Source organism: Pteropus medius, unplaced genomic scaffold, assembly GCF_902729225.1.
Source record: "Pteropus medius unplaced genomic scaffold, Ma_sr-lr_union100, whole genome shotgun sequence".
NCBI classification, from domain to species: domain Eukaryota; kingdom Metazoa; phylum Chordata; class Mammalia; order Chiroptera; family Pteropodidae; genus Pteropus; species Pteropus medius.
This window is the reverse complement of record NW_024352787.1, coordinates 2,816,379-2,833,302: the sequence shown is the minus strand read 5'-3', so window position 1 is coordinate 2,833,302 and position 16,924 is coordinate 2,816,379. Positions and strand designations below refer to the sequence as shown.

General features: G+C 36.0%; 1 protein-coding gene across 1 annotated transcript in view; it reads right to left on the bottom strand.

The window, feature by feature from the left end:
- ITGBL1 (integrin subunit beta like 1) overlaps nucleotides 1-16,924 on the bottom strand; it is a 173,927-nt gene that overhangs the window by 3,499 nt on the left and 153,504 nt on the right. Inside the window, exons 9-10 of the mRNA XM_039848971.1 lie at nucleotides 7,171-7,317; nucleotides 803-916 (exon numbers count right to left, since the gene is read on the bottom strand). Of these exons, the coding sequence (XP_039704905.1) occupies nucleotides 803-916; nucleotides 7,171-7,317 (261 nt within the window). The remainder of the gene's footprint in view (nucleotides 1-802; nucleotides 917-7,170; nucleotides 7,318-16,924) is intronic.

The following is a 16,924-nucleotide window of genomic DNA, read 5'->3' as shown; positions in this document are numbered from 1 at the left end:
CATTAATCTCTGATGCTTTTCTTATTGTGTGGCCATCTTATTATTTCCTTGTTAAACAGCTATGAGAAATATGATCTTTCAAACAATTAATGGCATCTATTTGGTGCCATCATCTATGTAATATTGATCTAATAGCGACCATTCTATATCACTCCAGCTGGGCTTCTATATCATAATTTTGATTTTCTGTAGAAAACAAGTTATGTCTGACTTAATGATAAATGCTGAAAAACATAAAGCTCCTTGACATAGTATGAGGTAGATTGAGTAATCAACTAGAAGAGGAGCCTTGTAGTAGAAATGAACAGAAAGTGAGTGTCTAGCTTAATGGCACACAAATATTTGCCTTTTATCTTAAGCTACAAACAGAAAGAACGAATATACATGTCTATTTCCACTGCAACTTTAAGAAGATGTATTTTATAACCAATTATTAAGACTCAAGAAATGGGGATAGCAGTATCTATTACACTCTTAATTTTTTTTGTAACTTTATCCCCCCAATATACATATAGCCCAAAAAACATATCAACTATCTTTGAACTATCTAGTGATACCTTGAACCTGTATAAAATAATGGTTCCATTCTCAAAGTGAAATGCTTGTCAAGAGAATTATTTCATTTTTTCAGTATATGACTACCTATGTGTATACATTGGAGAGGTTAGTTCCCTTACATTAATAGTTAGCCCTTGAACATGGAAGCTCTTCTGCCCTGAGATCTACAGCAGTATGTGATGGGTGTTATTTGTTTTTATTGCAAACTGTGGCATAGATCAATTAGAGCAAGTCAATACAGCACCTGTGCAAATGAGCCCATCATGTTTGTCACAGTCTCTGTCGTCACAGTCACAGAATTCTCCCGAAATATACCATTCTTCAGCAGAACAAATGCATTTTCCACAGTGACAAGAACCTGAAATCACAAAGGATATTATTGGCTGTAACCAGATAACCCTAAAGGTTTCCATCTAGAATAGAATAACATCAATGCACTGATGATAGGTTTCTGATAACCTCTCTTCCAAAGGTAAAAGTTTATTGAATAGCCAATTACTCAGAGAGGAGCTTTACTTACTGTAATTCATAAAGGTTATCCAGGAAAAGCTTCATTATAGATCTAGACAGTTGCAATTAGCCTTGAGCAAATGTTTCATGGCCCAGTCTGGTTGAAATGTCAATGAGAGCAGAATTCTTATAGATGGCTTTCCAAAAAGGTATTCGGAAATAGATATTATTTTTTAATTTTTTTCTGAAGTAAATCAGTTTTAAAGGTATCTATTCTTTAAAGGAATTAATACTAAGTTCTATTAAATGAGGATGCATTTCATAATTAAAAGTTACTAAATTATTGTGCTTATAATTAGGGATTTTTGTTTACATGTTTTTCTCAAAGTAAGAACATCCCTGAATATTGGGTGGTTCATTAAAGTGCTAAAAGTACACACACATTTACTCGTGTATATTTGACTTATTAAATCTCATCCTCTGATTTCTTGCCATAATCAAGGATAGTTCTAATCACTCAAAATGTTAATCTTTTATGAGGCTCTAGATCCAACCACCTTTGTCATTACTTCATCCATTTCCCCTATCTAATTAAAATATTCTTCATTGGCTATAAAAAGTATTTCAGTTTGCTGAGAAATAATTTTATTAATAGTATATTTATAAGAAAAGAAAATATATGAAATAAATGGTGTCATAAAGAGAAGAAAGTTCTCTTAGTCTAAATGTCTTTAAATGATAGGCTAAAAAACCTTCACATGGCAAAATTACTTCTACAATAGCAGTAAAGAGAACTTTAAAATTAAAAAAGAAACACTCATAGAATGGACTTCCCCTCTTTCCTGTTTCCTTGGATTGGATGTTCTTCCCAAATCTGATTTCCTTTTACTAAAGATGGCTATCGCCATAAGAGAATGTGAAGTAGAAAAAGTATTTTGATGAATTTAATAAAATTCCAGACTTGGTAAATTCAAAATATATTGGGACGGGGCAGGAATCTATCATTAGTGCTTCTATGAAACAGTGATTGAAATATGAGTTAACCATCTGGGTAATAAAAACGGTTAGAGAAAGGAATTTATATTTATTGTTGAGATCACAAAAGGATTTCTATAAACATGTCCCAGGCATTAAGCACTTTGTGGTATTTCATGTCATGAAAACTGGTTTATGCATTTTGAGTGCAAGAATCTCCAATATCTAAATTAAACTTTTGGCATTCCTTGTCATTCCTTTTAGGGTAAGGGAGTAAGTAGTCAGAATTATTTATATGCTGAGACTATTTACATTTATTAACTTCTTGCTTAACCACAGCATGATTTCATTTAGTCTTGACTTGTTTTCCTGAGGGTCTAGGTTAATTTGCATGCTCTTGAGCAAAATAGACAACCTTCAGTTCTAATGAGTGACTGATAGCCTGGTGATTGTTTCAGACCCATGAATTGGGCCTCCCAAGTCAGTCTGTGAGATATAGTGTTCTCGTCCAGGTAAAGTATTTCTTTATTTAGAAGTTTATTTTAGACTTTCTTTCAAATTTCTAGGCACAGAAATGTTCAACATTTAACTGATCATTTTGCAAATGGTTAGCACTATATCTGCAAGCAAAAAAAACAAAAAAACAAAAACTTGGGGCATTTTATTGACTTTTCATTAACATCTCCTCAGAAGGCACCATATTTGGTGCTTTATTTCCATAAGTGGAGGAATATTCTTTGAAGAAGTTGACCATTTTTAATTGTTTCTAAAATAGTATATCACCCTTACATTGCAATTTTTTTTTCTACAACAGAAGCAGAAGTCAATGACTTGATATGTCCATGGTATTCATGTGTTACACCTAGGATGTCCCCACCCTCCCCTGCCCCCCCTGCAATTCAGGAAAAACCTGACATTTCATCTTTAAACTTATCCTCCAACTCTGGAATTATTTTAATCACCACTCTTGCTTCTTGAATGCTTAGCTTCAGACCATAGCAAAGTATTTTCCTAAAACTGGTAAGCTCAGCTAAGTTAATATGGTACACACTAATAGACCATTTGACAAGTAAAATCCACTTCCAAAAGTCTACTAGTCACTGAAATACTTAGAATGAAAAATGGGGATTGATTTTTGTATGTGCTATGAAAAACTAGCTTTTCTCGATCAACATTTTCCCCAGCTGTGTTGTTCTTTCCTGTTTGTCAATTCTCAGTACATCTTAGAGGTAGGAAATTCTACTGCTTGTGAAACTAGAAATAGCATAGCATGTAATAATAACACAGTATGATAGTTATTAGGACGACGTATAGCGTCTTTGTTGTAGAGTGCTCTGGCTGTTTTCATCAATAACTGGGGGTCAAATTGCCCATCTCTGGAAAAGGAAAAACTTAGAGAGAGGATTCTGTCAGACAGATATAAGCCACAAGACTGCCAAGAGGTGACCAGTTATTCAGCTTAGCTGGCTGGGACCCATTCACGTCCATGAGACTCAGACCACCATAGGGAGTAGCTGGTCTGTCTTGGCTAGAACTCTAGAGTGGTAAATTTATGACCACAACGCCAGTAATCCATTTATTTTTTTTCTCAGTATAAGGACTCTTAAGAATGCTCTAATCTCCCTTCTGTGTTTACTGGCTTCTATTCCTGGGGAATCAGCCACAGTTTCTCAGTTGTCTTCAGAGCATCCTTTGGGCTTAAGAAGGGGAAAGAAATGAAATTCTTCTGCCTTTACAGATGAGAAAATAGAAGTACAGAGAAGATTGGGAGAATTGCCCAGGGACATCTACAATAGTTAACCTAAGATTTTAATCCAATTCAATCTACTCTTCTATCTACCTATCTTCTTATCTGTGATCCCTTTCACAAGAAGAACTTTCATATAGTTTCAAAAAATAGGTTGTGCATTCTTGTTAATCTGAGTGACAGCTATATTGGGTGAGGCAGCGAGAACACTAGTCTAAGGCCATTTTCTGAAGCATAACTTTTACCCTGTCTCTTTTTGGGCATGGAGAATGAACCAGAGTTGAGTGGAGGTGAGGGATAGTGGGTGGGTGGGTGTACTGTGGACTTCTTCAGATATGAGTCAACAGTATCATAGTGAGAGTCTAAGGAGACATTTAATAACATGCAGTGATAGTTCCTGTCATGCAATATCATTAAGAATATTAGAGATGATGGTCTGGATCTAGGTTGAAATTATCAAGATTAAAAGGTTATTAAGCATTTTTGGATATAAATAAATAAATGCCCAAACAAACAGCCTATGAATTATATCATGTGTTCTGCAAAGGTAGTTAAACTTGGGGGATACCTGGCTCTAAGCTCATCTCTCTGGTTATTCACAAAAATAATTTGAGTCTAAGGGCAAGGCATCTTTGTTAACTGCCCCATTAATAAAGTGGACTTCCTTTTTCATTCATCGAGCCTGACAAAATGCTGCAACCTGACATCCCAGCAGGCAGTTTTCACTATTGTACTAACGACTCCATCTGTTATGAAGGTCACAACAATGTATCTTGTTTTAAATTTTTCTATGGAGTGATTTATTGTCTTGGCTATAAATTTGTAAAGAAATAAAACGCTATTTCTTCATCGTCTCCTGAGGTGACGGGCTTTATTCACAGCTCACGGAAGCTCATGTTTTGGATCTGTCTTTTGGGTGGAAACATTTAGTTGGGTACAGGCTACTAATTGCTGTGTGCTAGTGTGATCTCAGTCTCACCACTCATATTTGTCCCATAGTCAGAGAATGAAAAATGCTCTGATCTCTTTTGTAATAATCGGAGTGAGGGATTTTTATTTACAAAGTTAAGAAAAATTATATGGAATTCTGGCAAGTCCATGCAATCTATCAAGAAATACATGGCCCCAGTCAAATAACTTAAAACAGGTTTCTTTTCTGCTACCATATTGAAAACCCTTAGTCAATTTCATGTTACTTTTTCTGTGGTTCTTGAGGTGGAGGGTGGAGTGGTACCCTCCATGGGGACAAGAACAACTGCTGCATCCCCACTATTTTCCATGCCTACAAAAGAACGCAGTTCCATGATCTCAGTTTTAGTTACTTTATTTTATAATCCAGCACTGATGTCTTCAGAATAAGAGGACAGAAAGGAGCGCAGTAGTGGCGCTGCCAACAACGGGGTGGCCACAATCATCACTAACACCAGCCTCAAAATACGTGGGCTTGAGGCAGCTTTTACATTCCCTTTTGAGTTTAAAGACTGAAAACTCTCTACGCATTGAAGAATAAACAAATTATTTAGAATATATGTGTTCAACCGTTCATTGATCTTTAGATACAGTTCCATTGCCCAAAGCCAACAATTCAAAAAGGCATTAACTAGAGAGATTTTCTTGTTTTGTTTTGAGAAATGCCTTTTAGGTCAATATTTAGTCAAACCATTTTTTTTTTTTGTATTTTCTACATTTATGATGCTGAAAAATGAAAATCTCTCCTCAGAATGTAGTGACTTCAATAAGAACGTTTATTTCTTGAAAAGAAACTACTCCTCTTTTTGCATCAAATTCAGTTTACGAAATTACAGACTGGAATTCACTACACTGGTGAGCATAGCTTTGTGTTTTCTTCCTGTACCTGAAATTGGACATGACTTAGCAAAGACCTGCTTATGAACAATGTTAATGATTTGATTGCGTGTTTGATTTACACACATGCATATGCATGTACACACACAAAATGGCTGATTGTTAAAATAAACATATATAAACGAGCACAGTAATGTCATAATACAAATGGATTTTGTCATTCAGTAAAGTTTCTGTGAAAAGTTAATATCCTTATTCCAAGGATAGCACTATTTTGAAAACCAATGAAACAGTATTTAAACTTTAGGAGTCTGTATTTGGAGCTATATTCAGAAATAAAAATCTAATTCAGACAAGTTAATCATTCTCACAACTTTTGTATAGGGAGAACACTCCCTTCTAATTTGATCACATGTATATTTTATCTTCTGCTTCCCCCTTGAAGGTTACTTTTATTCCTAGCCCCTTTCCTGCTCTCTTTGTTAATCTCTTCCTCTGAAAATCCTTCCCTCTTCCTCTTCCTTTTAACCTCTCCTTCCTGCTTTTTGGTTCTCCCAATAGACCTTGAACCTAAAGCAAGTGTTTCCAGGAGTTGAAGGCCTCTAAGGACTGAGCTGGTGTGAGATTTGTTTGGGACTTGAAATTAGAATGAATTTAACATTACAAATGGGAACAAGGTGTTTGCTTTAAATTCATTTAAGTGCCACCTGGCTGCTGTAATTGCATTAGGTTGAAGGCATGACCTCCTTGCCAGTGCACTGTAAACACCAGTCTCAAAGAATTCCTGGAAACCAAGGACACGGTTGTCTATTGAAATGAGAATATTTGTATCAATTTTCAGCCTTCTTCCTGGCACCATATGTGGTCACAGCATCCATCTGGTTTTATCTTTGCAATTATGTCAAGATGCCTCCTTCAACCAGATAGCATTGGCCTTGAGTGATAGGTAAAGCAAACAGCCACTGTTTGTGGACACATCCACGTGGCATATCCTGCTTCTTAGGCCTCCTCCATGAGTAATCAGTGGATCCACTTTGCTTCACTGTGTCTTCTTCAGAAAGATATTTATGTGCCACTCTGTACCCAGGGTAGTGTTTAAGGGTAAATACAGCTTCAGCTATCACTGTGCTTTGTCTGAAAAGGACTAGTCTGTTCTGCAAGGAGGTGGCTGAGCTAAAGAAAAGAGCTGGGAAGCCCCATAACATCTAGTTCTAGGCAAGGCGGCTCCCGAACATTTAGTGAAAATCCTGTGAATTTCTGCAATTTGGGGCTCTGCTCTTTCACAGGTGGACTCAAGAACTATCCATTTACCTTTTTTTTTTTTTGTCTATTCAGTACCGAGTATATCTTATTGTACTTTCTTCTTTAAACAATTATTAGTTCTATTTCATTCAGCAGCAAGATTGTCTACTACAAGAGGCTGAAAATCTTTTCTCATGAAACCTATCTTACACATTTTATATTCTTAAATACTAAACTTCATTGGTTAACTTTCAAGCTTAAAGTCTGGTGTAAGCAGAGGACAGAGTGGTTTTCATTCACACAAAGTGCAGTCTGAAAAAGTTTGCTACGGCTGCTGCGCAAACCATGTGTCACAATAAGGATCCAGTCCAAGCTCCGGCAGAGATACTCACCCTTTCCTGAGCACAATATGCCATCTGCTGATTCACACAAACTCTTACTCTGTTCCTCCGTCATGTTACACTTCCTGGGATGTTGGCAAAGCTTTCCAAACCATCCTCTCTCACAAATGCAGCGACCACAGGAACATGTGCCGTGGCCTGTGAAGCAATCACAGAGTGGGGTAAGAGAAGGAGATGGGCAAATATCCAGCCAAATCATAGTTTTTAAGAAAGAAATATACAAACATAGGCTTTCATGCAAACACACTTTTCTTCAAGCAAACACACTTTTTCTTTATGCATAGTCAATTGGGCATGTAATTTTTTAAAAGCTTCATATGAACATTTCTTCAATGTAGCTTAAGAGATGGACTCCAGAGAGAGAGAAATTTTGAAACAATTTAAAATGGAATTTTACCATCCATTCTTGATACAGAATACATCTTCATTTGCATTTTTATCAGTATAGAGTATTCATGCTTTTCATCATTGTTCACGTCATGACATTCAGACCAATGGGCAAAGCTAGTCAAGTGACCATTGCTTGAGCATTTATTGATTGCTTTCCTATTGTTTACTAATAAAAATAAAAGGTTAATTTCTGCAAGAATGGCATCCAGTATTACATTTCTCTATCTGTGTAACTCTCTACTTACTAATAAGAACAGACATAAGTTTAAGTAATGGTGTCTATTATTGCATAGACGTTAAAACCATCCTGAGGCTTAGATTCATATGTTTAACTATTTTTCTTTTTGTTTCTCTCATTGGCTCTTATATTTTGTGAAGTCTATCTTTCGGTAATATACACAATTTTTTTGTGACAGTTATTCACTAGCATATACGTTTGTCTAGTTGCTTGCCACCAACACCCCGTTAGATTGTATCATCTTCCATTTAAATTTGTCTCCAATCAACACCTTATTCTTTTTCCTATATGTGCATTACCTTACAACCAGATGGCTCCAAATAGAAAAAAAAAACAAAACAACTATTTGTTTGACAAAATGTTACTGAGTATCTATTATAAACAAAGCATTTTGCTAGGTACCAGGATATACAAAATCAGGCATTATGGACACAATTGTCCCTCTCACAGACACAGGAAATCATCATTCAGACTGATCAGCCCCTCTGGATCTGTCGACACCATTCTGTTTTGACCATTTGCTCTGACAGAGCCTTCGAGAGTAAACCAATTCCTTCTACCTCTTCCTACACTCAGCTTTGCACCAGGTGAGATTAGTGGCCAATGCTTAATTGTTTGCAATTCATTGTTATGATTAACTTAACCTCCCAGAAACCCAGGTAAGGTTTTTACATAACACATGATCATCTGGAAGTTAATGAAAACCAAAGTTATTGGGAGGCAAACTCAAAAGGAATCTGGATTAATAGACCTATTTCCAAGAGGCTCTTTTTATCCATATGTCGATTTATTGAATTTAATCTCACAGCCCTTTGAGTCAGGTATTATCCCGATCTTACAGTCAAGCAACTGAAGCTCAGAGAGATAAAGTAATTTTACCCCTTATCATATAGCTCAACCACACAGAATCATAACTTGACTCCAGTTTCTCTGATTTCAATGTCCGCTCTTTCTCCATTGTGTCACATCGCCTCTATATTTCATTTTGGGAAATAAAGATGATGAATTTGAGACATCAAGAAGTCTTTTCTTAATTCCTATATTTTTTAGCTGCTGCATAATTTGAAGGTATATATTTGACATTTATGGGCAGTTTCTTCTTAAAATTTCTCTCCTATATTAGTTTTTATTACATTAGACTCCTCCTAACTTTTCAATAGTCCTTTTCTATTTAGTCTCCTTTTTTCTGACCTGATTAATGTAGGTATCGCCTGATTGTCTATCTATAATTGTCTTCTTTTATCTCTCTGTAATCTCTCCTTTGAAAAATTCATCACATCACAGAATTTCCGATAACCACAATTATCATAGGGCTATACCACCAGCTGCTAAATCTCTCCTAAATTCCACTCCTGTGATTCCATATTTTGTGTTCTACTAGTATCCAAAATTAATACTTCTAGATCCGCATATAAGTTTCTTTCTAAAACTACTCTTCTGCATTATAATGATACAACTTTCCTTCCAACCAGATCAAAATGTTTTGTATCACTTTTGAATTTCCCTCACTCTCCTCATCTAAAGAGTCTCCAGGTCCCGTTAAAACTACCTCCAAAATATCTACTCATATCACCATTATAAAACTTTGAGAAACCTTCCGATCATGTCTTTCTCCAATATTCTTGCTCACAGCTTCCTGTAGCACCACACTACTCAAATCACAGTCTTGGGATCTAGTGCTATATAACTCCCTAATGTTTATGAAATGAAATTTAGCTACTTCAGACTTCCTTATGTTTTAGGTTCCTGAAATAGAATCCCAAGCTATTTTTCCAGTATTTCTCTCTCCTCTTCTCCCTTTTCATATATTCGATGATAGGTAATTATTTTTATTTATTACTTCATTTATCTTTCTACAATGTTAAGTTGGCATCTAGCCAGACAACGGTCAAAATGCACTGGTATTTACATATTTTGATTTGCTATTTGTATGACTTCCCTTTAGTTAAAAAAGTTTTTTTTTTTTAAGTTTTCAATAACATCTTCTTTATAAACTCTTGTAATTTTAGTCATTCATTCAAGAGCTATTAATGTGCACCAGGCATCATACTAGAACTACCTTTGTGGTGCTTACTGTCTGTCTACCAGGGAAGAAAAGAAGTAGCAACGAGTGAACAAATGCACTTGAGCTGTGTAAGAATTTAAAAGGGTGCTAGTACATTCGACAGTGAAAACACTGTTAACTGGAGTAGTCAGGGAAGGGCGGGCTCCGTGACACCCAGGGGATGAGAAGGAGCCAGAGAGGCAATGTTCTAGGAAAGCTAATGAAAAGTTCTGGGAATAAGAAAGAACTTGGCATCTTACAGGCAGTGAAAAAAAAGGGCAATGTGTTCAAAGAATAATGAGTAAGAAAAATGGAATAAATAATAAAGTAGGAAAAATATTCAAGAATGGGAACATAGAAAACTGTTTATTCTTGGTAAGGAGTTTAAATTTTATTATAACAGAAAAAGGAAATCATAGAAGAGTGTTAAGCAAGAACAATGTGATATAATTTACAATTTACAAATTTATTTTTGCAACTAAATTGGAGAGATTAAGTTGTGCTGGGAATTGAGTATGGGAAAAGCGAGAGAGTATTGTAGTAGTCCAAGTGAAAGGTGATGGAAGCTTAAAGTAGGATGGTGGCATTGCAAAAAAGAGAAGTGAAGGGAGATCTATTTTGGTGGTGGTGCCTGTGAGACTTATTGACTTGGATGTGGCAGACGAGAGAAAAAAAGAACAAGTGTTCTGGATAGAGAAATATTGCAAGCAATAATGTTATATATTAACTATGGAAGCTGCAGGATGGGGAGATTGAGAGCAATGAATCAGCTGTTTTGAGCCTCTTGTGTTTGAGATGCTCATTTTTCTTTTTTGTAGAATTTTTTTATTTACCTAAGAGTAGAATTTTGGGGTCTTAGAGCAAGTGTGAGTCCAACCCTAGGAGATACTACCGAAGAGCTTCTAAAAGTGGTTGTGACAAGTAACACACACAATAATGTATGCAAGTCCACTTGTTCTCCATACTCACCAGTAGTTGGCATTTGCAGTGGTTGCATTTTATTTATGTGTTTTGTTTTGTTTTGTTTTTTAACCTTACTCTTAAGACAACCAAGTGGAAAGGTCAAGGAAGCAGTTGACATGAGCCTGGTATTGAGGGCAGGTTAGGGCTAGGAGTGTACATACTGTAGTTTCAAACAGTAGATGGCATTTATTTTGGAAGTGAATGAGCCCACCTACGGAGAAGTAGTAAGTCTTGGGAAACTCCAATATTTAGAGTTAAGATAAATGAGGAGGAGCCAGACAAGTAGGCACATTCAGTAAGAAGGAGAAAAATAAGATGATCGAGTTGTCTCATAAGGTGAGAAAGGAGATCTTAAAGGAGGCTTACCAAGTAGAATGTTCTTGAAACTTGCAGTTTAAAAGAAAATGAGATTATAAGAGTAGTTTGGTCAGCTTTTGCTGAACCAGGACTACTCTGTTGCCACCCAGGCCTATGACTAGAACACCTAAAGTGGCAGAATCGTTGAAATATATATACATATATATAAAATTAAGTGAGGACAATATCTGCTTGCTAATAGAATCCAGTGATGTTATCTTCATATAAGTGTACAATAGATCATTCTAAAATAAACTTGTAAAGAGAGCTAGCATAATGAATTATTTGAAGCATATTAAATCTGCCTTCACTTGACTTTTCAGATTCTTACATAGGCAAGTAGCCTTCAATTTCATCTCCATTTTCAGTGCCATTCACCCTCTCCTAGATACTTACCTCCTTGGATCTGGTACTCCCATCAGTGATTTTTGTTCCTATTTTTATTCCGTCCCACACAATAAAATATTTGCCAATAAAAATTTTTATTTGCCAATAAATAAAAATTTTATTTAACTCAGTTTAAGTTTACTGAGTTAAATAAAATTTTTAATTCAGTTTATCAGTTGCACTAGTCACATTTCAAATGCCCAGTAGCCACATGTGACAAATGCATGCTGTGTTGAATAATGCAGATTTAGAACATGCTCATCATGTCTGAAAGTTCTATTGGATACAACTGCTCTAGACAATAACTTTGTCCAATGAAATTCTATGGCTCAGAGACACATTTTCTTAAAACATTGCAATGATGCTTCTCAATTAGGAAACTGAGCCATGAATGGATTCTAACTGTATAAGATATGACATATTATCTGCCCAATATTCTTCTCCCCTTGTTAATATTAGAACATCTGTTTTTGTTTTTTTGTTTTTTTATTTTTCAAAGAAGCGATATTATGTCTATCTGGAATATGTTTGATTACTCAGGCTCCTTTTGGCCTAGAGGCACCCCAAGGACAGAGCTCTAATAAATGAGATATAAAAAGAAATCTCCTGGGTGAGGTTGCCAAGAAAGTGATTATCTTCCAATGGAAATGAGACAGCCTCAGTCAGTGTATGTCCTTTTTCCTTTGCCCTTTTTCCTTCCCCTTTCTTCTTTCCTGGGAAATAGACACAACTGGAGGTTTTCTATGAGCATAATGATAAAAGTCATACTGGGAAGGCAGAGTGGACGTGAAGATAGAAGTGTGAGACGTTGACAGCTCTCAGTCACCTCAACATCCATCTCCGAAGCGACATCCAGCAGACTTATCTGTGTCAATTACCTTCATCCAACGGCAGTCCTAACTGGTACACTTACGAACTCAGGAAAGATGTTTGTGATTTTAAGATGTAATTTGGAGACAATTCCACAAATGACTATATTGTCCAGCTAAAAAAGACTTGGCCTGAGTGAGTGGCCTGAGGTCTTCCTTAATATGAGAAACCCAGCAGTGCCAGGGATCACTGCACTCATCTCAGGATGCGTGATCTCCTCCAAATTGCAGCCACAAACTAAAGAACTCTCTAAAGAAATGTGAACTGATTGTGTAATTAAAAGGTGCCTCTTCATTATCCCCTCTTGTTTTCTAAATTGGACTCATGGGCAGCTATTCCAGGAACACAGAAGAAAGAAGAAAAAGAATAAGCAGTCCATTTCTTATTCTCACCTTGGGTATATGCAGTACAGGAGAGAGGGTTCTGATTAAGCTTATTTTAGGCTAAAACGATTAAACACACAAGAGCTAACATGTACACAGTATGTTTTCTGTGGAATCTTAAAATCACATACCACTAAACAATGAATACATCTTGGGGACTATCACTGTGAACAAAACATGTTTTTTCAGTAGTGACTTATCTGCTTTTAAAAATCTATGCATTTATAGGTCACATAAAATTTTTATTGTTAATAAAGATGTTTTGAGACGGTCCACATTTGATCTATGATCATTGAACATGACTCACCAATAAGCTAATCAAATGGAGAATGGTCTTACTTCATAATAATTTTCTTTTTGCCAATCATTTTCATGATTTTCATTTTCAGGTTGTAATTTTGGTGTAATCAAAACGGAACTGCTTATAATTATGCAATTACTTACATTCACCTTTAGGTACAATTGCTAATTTATCACAGTCTGCCAGAATTCGTTTAATCATCTTTAGTGTTATGTTAGGAAGATGGATAAACAATATTGGCGGTTAGTTCTCATGTGCCTGCTGATTAGGTAGGTTTATGGATGTTTTTGGTTTTATTTATTTGTTGTTTACTAAAATACTAAGGCAGTCACTGTTTTAGAGTTAGGGATCTGCATTTTGCTCTCTGACCACACAGTGGGTACACAGGGTTCTAGTTCATCCCTTCATCTGAAAGTTTACAGAAACTATAGCTCAGTGTTTGGAGGTAAACTGAGAAAATAACCCAAATTAGTGATTCTTAATTTTGTTCTCCTCTGAAGCCACACCAGAAGGATGATGTTAGTGAGTTCCAAACATTCATAGTAGTAAGATCTATTCACAACTGGCTGCCACATGATGAAGAGACTAAATACTTTGAACAAACTACCAGCCATTCCTTCCCCGATACAAAGAACTGCTGATTTGTGTGATGCCAACTTCCTTCCAAAACACCCTGTAGCTAGTGCCCCAAGATACCTAAGACAGATGTATTGTTTTGTACTGTTATAGAGATGGACACTTCCGTCTTTTACTTTCCACTACATATATAGGATATTTATCGAATGTCCACTTGGCACATAGTACCAGCTACAAAGCCAATAGGTAACCTTATTACTGTACACATGAGTAAAGCAAGGTAGAGAGACCAAACAACCAATCCAAGTTACTACAACAAGCAGGAAATAGAGCCAGAATCCAAATGTTGATTTGTCAGAATATGAGGTTCATATTCATCTTGCTGCATGGTACGTCCTTACTTAGCTTAAAAGAAAATGGTTACTTTTACTCACTTAAATCTTGTATGAAAAAAATGTATACATATACACACACTAAAGCAACTGAATACACCATAGAATGTGGACTTTCTTCTAGACAAAATATCGAAACACACAAAGAAGAAGATTCATGAATCTAGATTCTAAAAAAGAAAAAGTTCTAACGCTCAAAAATTAAAAAAAAAAAACTAAAAGGAAATACATCGAAATTTCACTAGATATTATTTTTGGATGATGAATTTGGATTTACAGGTTATTTTTATTTTCTTTATATTTTTCTTTATGTTATTACTTATTTTAAGTGTTAAAAAGAAAAACGTTAATTTAAAAGTATTTTAAAATTTCCTTATATCTAAAGATGAGCAAAGTAAAATAAATAAAATGACATCTACTATAAATGTTAAATGAGTAAATAGTTTGAAAAAAATCTTTCCCTAAGATGGATTCAAGAGCAGCTGAGAAAAAACTCAGTGTAAGAAAATGAAATAAACATATTCCTTCAACATGTCAAATATTTTTTCACTTCTGTGCCTTTGCTTAGTTTGCCCAGGCCTAAAATGTTCACATCCAATTTTACCACCTCTAAATATTAGCTATTCAAGACCCATGTTAATTCCAACTTGAAGAATTCTCTGATCCAAAACTAGAAACAATATTGTGTGCACTCCTCCACTCCCCTTATTTGTGACTCCTTCAATTTATAATTTATTCAAAAAAGTTCTTGAGCATCAACATTTATCCTAACTTGGAGGTTACAATAATTTTCTGAGAGAAAGTTTGATTATATCCATGAAAACTGTATAGACTTGAACAAAAGAGACCCAAGAACACTTACAGTAAAAGGTCATGATGTTGTAATGGAGGTATTGTAGTATAGAGGAAGCATAAAATAATTTCAGAAAGGCTTCCTAAACATGATTTGGAAGAACGATGGAAGAATGGAAAAATGATAAGAACTTATTCAGAAGAAGCAAAAATAAAAAATAAAATAGCAAGTAAAAGAAACGAAATCATAACACATTTAAGTTTCTTCATCTCTAATTGCCTTCTGTGAAGAAATCATTTTTTAATAAATGGAGACAATTGGTACAACGAAAGCATAGTCTCCTCCATCCATCCAGTTGCTGCAACCAGCAACTTGAGATTCATCTCTGATTCTACCCTGTCCCTCACTCACATCATTCAATCATGAATTTCTATAAAAGATGTTTGTATTCTAAAGGAAGTGATGGTGGTTGCAGGGGCGGTGGGCGGGGTGGGGGGGACTCTTAAGTTCAACTAAGCATTTAGATTGACAGTTGGCACTAGTATCCTTAGAAAGACATGGGAGAGTAATCACATTCTGGCAACAGGACAGTATCAGGCTTTCTTCCCCATGGGAGCCCTTGCAGCAGTTCTTGAATGTGAGAGTTCGATATAGTGGTCTGGAAATTCCTTTCTCTTCAGATAACACAGCCCAGATGCCCAGAAATGAGATCCATATTGCACAGTTGTTGAGGCTTCTCTGGTTTAGAAGAAACTTTATGCTCCAATGAAGCCAAAATCTTTTCCAACAATTCCCTAAGTATAGCTTCCAGAAATCCTGCAAGTGATGTGTCTATTGGCAGAGCCATGGCACTCATGGATGCCAAAAGATTGGCATTTCCATCAGACATTCATAGTTCATTCATAGTCTCTTTCTATCTAGTTGAAATGTATCATTCATAGGTCCCTATTACTATGAACAATGTTGTCTGGTAACATTGGCATATACCATCTTCATTTATTTCCTGGGAACTGGAGCTAGTTGTTTAACAGAGGGTCAGAGTCTCTTGCAGTAAGGTAAAGGGTTTCGTTAGCCTGTTGTCCACGTCGTTTCTAATACATTCAAGTTTTTCCATCTCTATTGCCGTGCATCTAGCTAAACCACCTTCATGTCTCACCAGGACTTATCTCCCAACATCCATATTCACCCACAAATCTCACAAACCCATACTCTTTCCAACAAATCATACTTCACCTAGCAGCCAGAGGCACTTCCTAAATAGAGTGATCACGTTATTGCCTCATTTAAACCCCATCTGTGGCTTCCTATCATCCTTTGAGTAAAGCCCCAAATCATGAACATGTTTTATGAAACATGTTGCACCCTTTTCTCACTTGCTTTCTAATCTCTGATCATACATGGTTTCTCTCTGGTTCTCAAATGTTCCTTAAACATGTCACTCTCCCGTTCCTCCACATGCCTCGGTGCTCACTGTTCTCTGTGACTGCTATGTTGTATCCACCTCCCCTCACCTGGCTAAGTTCAGTGCATCCAAGTGTGGTTGTTGTGATGCTTAGCTTTTTAATACACATTAGGCAGATACTATACATCATACAGTTGTTACCCAGATATGAAGGCATTAGAGAAGCCTTCCTTAGCCTCCAGTCTACGTTAAATTTCCATATTATGTATGTTCCTGTTAAACTAGTGCTTCTCTTTTCAGACCATTCACCTCACTGTCATTCCTTTGTCAACGTCCACCCTTTGAGCTTAATTATAAGCTTCTACAGATACACCACTGAATCTCTACTGCTGGCAAATATTGAGGACTCAATAAATATTTGTTGAATTAATAAAGAAATAAATAATTACTTCAGTTTTAACAATGCAGAATTTAGAGGAATTTCCATATAAACATATTTAATTAGAATTTGAAAAGAAGAGACTGAGGCCAGGGGGGAATGATGTTAAGAAATCATCCTGAGAGACACTGACCTAATGATGAAAGCAGAAAAAGAGGCTGAGATTACTTGAAGACAACAAACAGTACACAGAAAAGACATCCAAAGCCA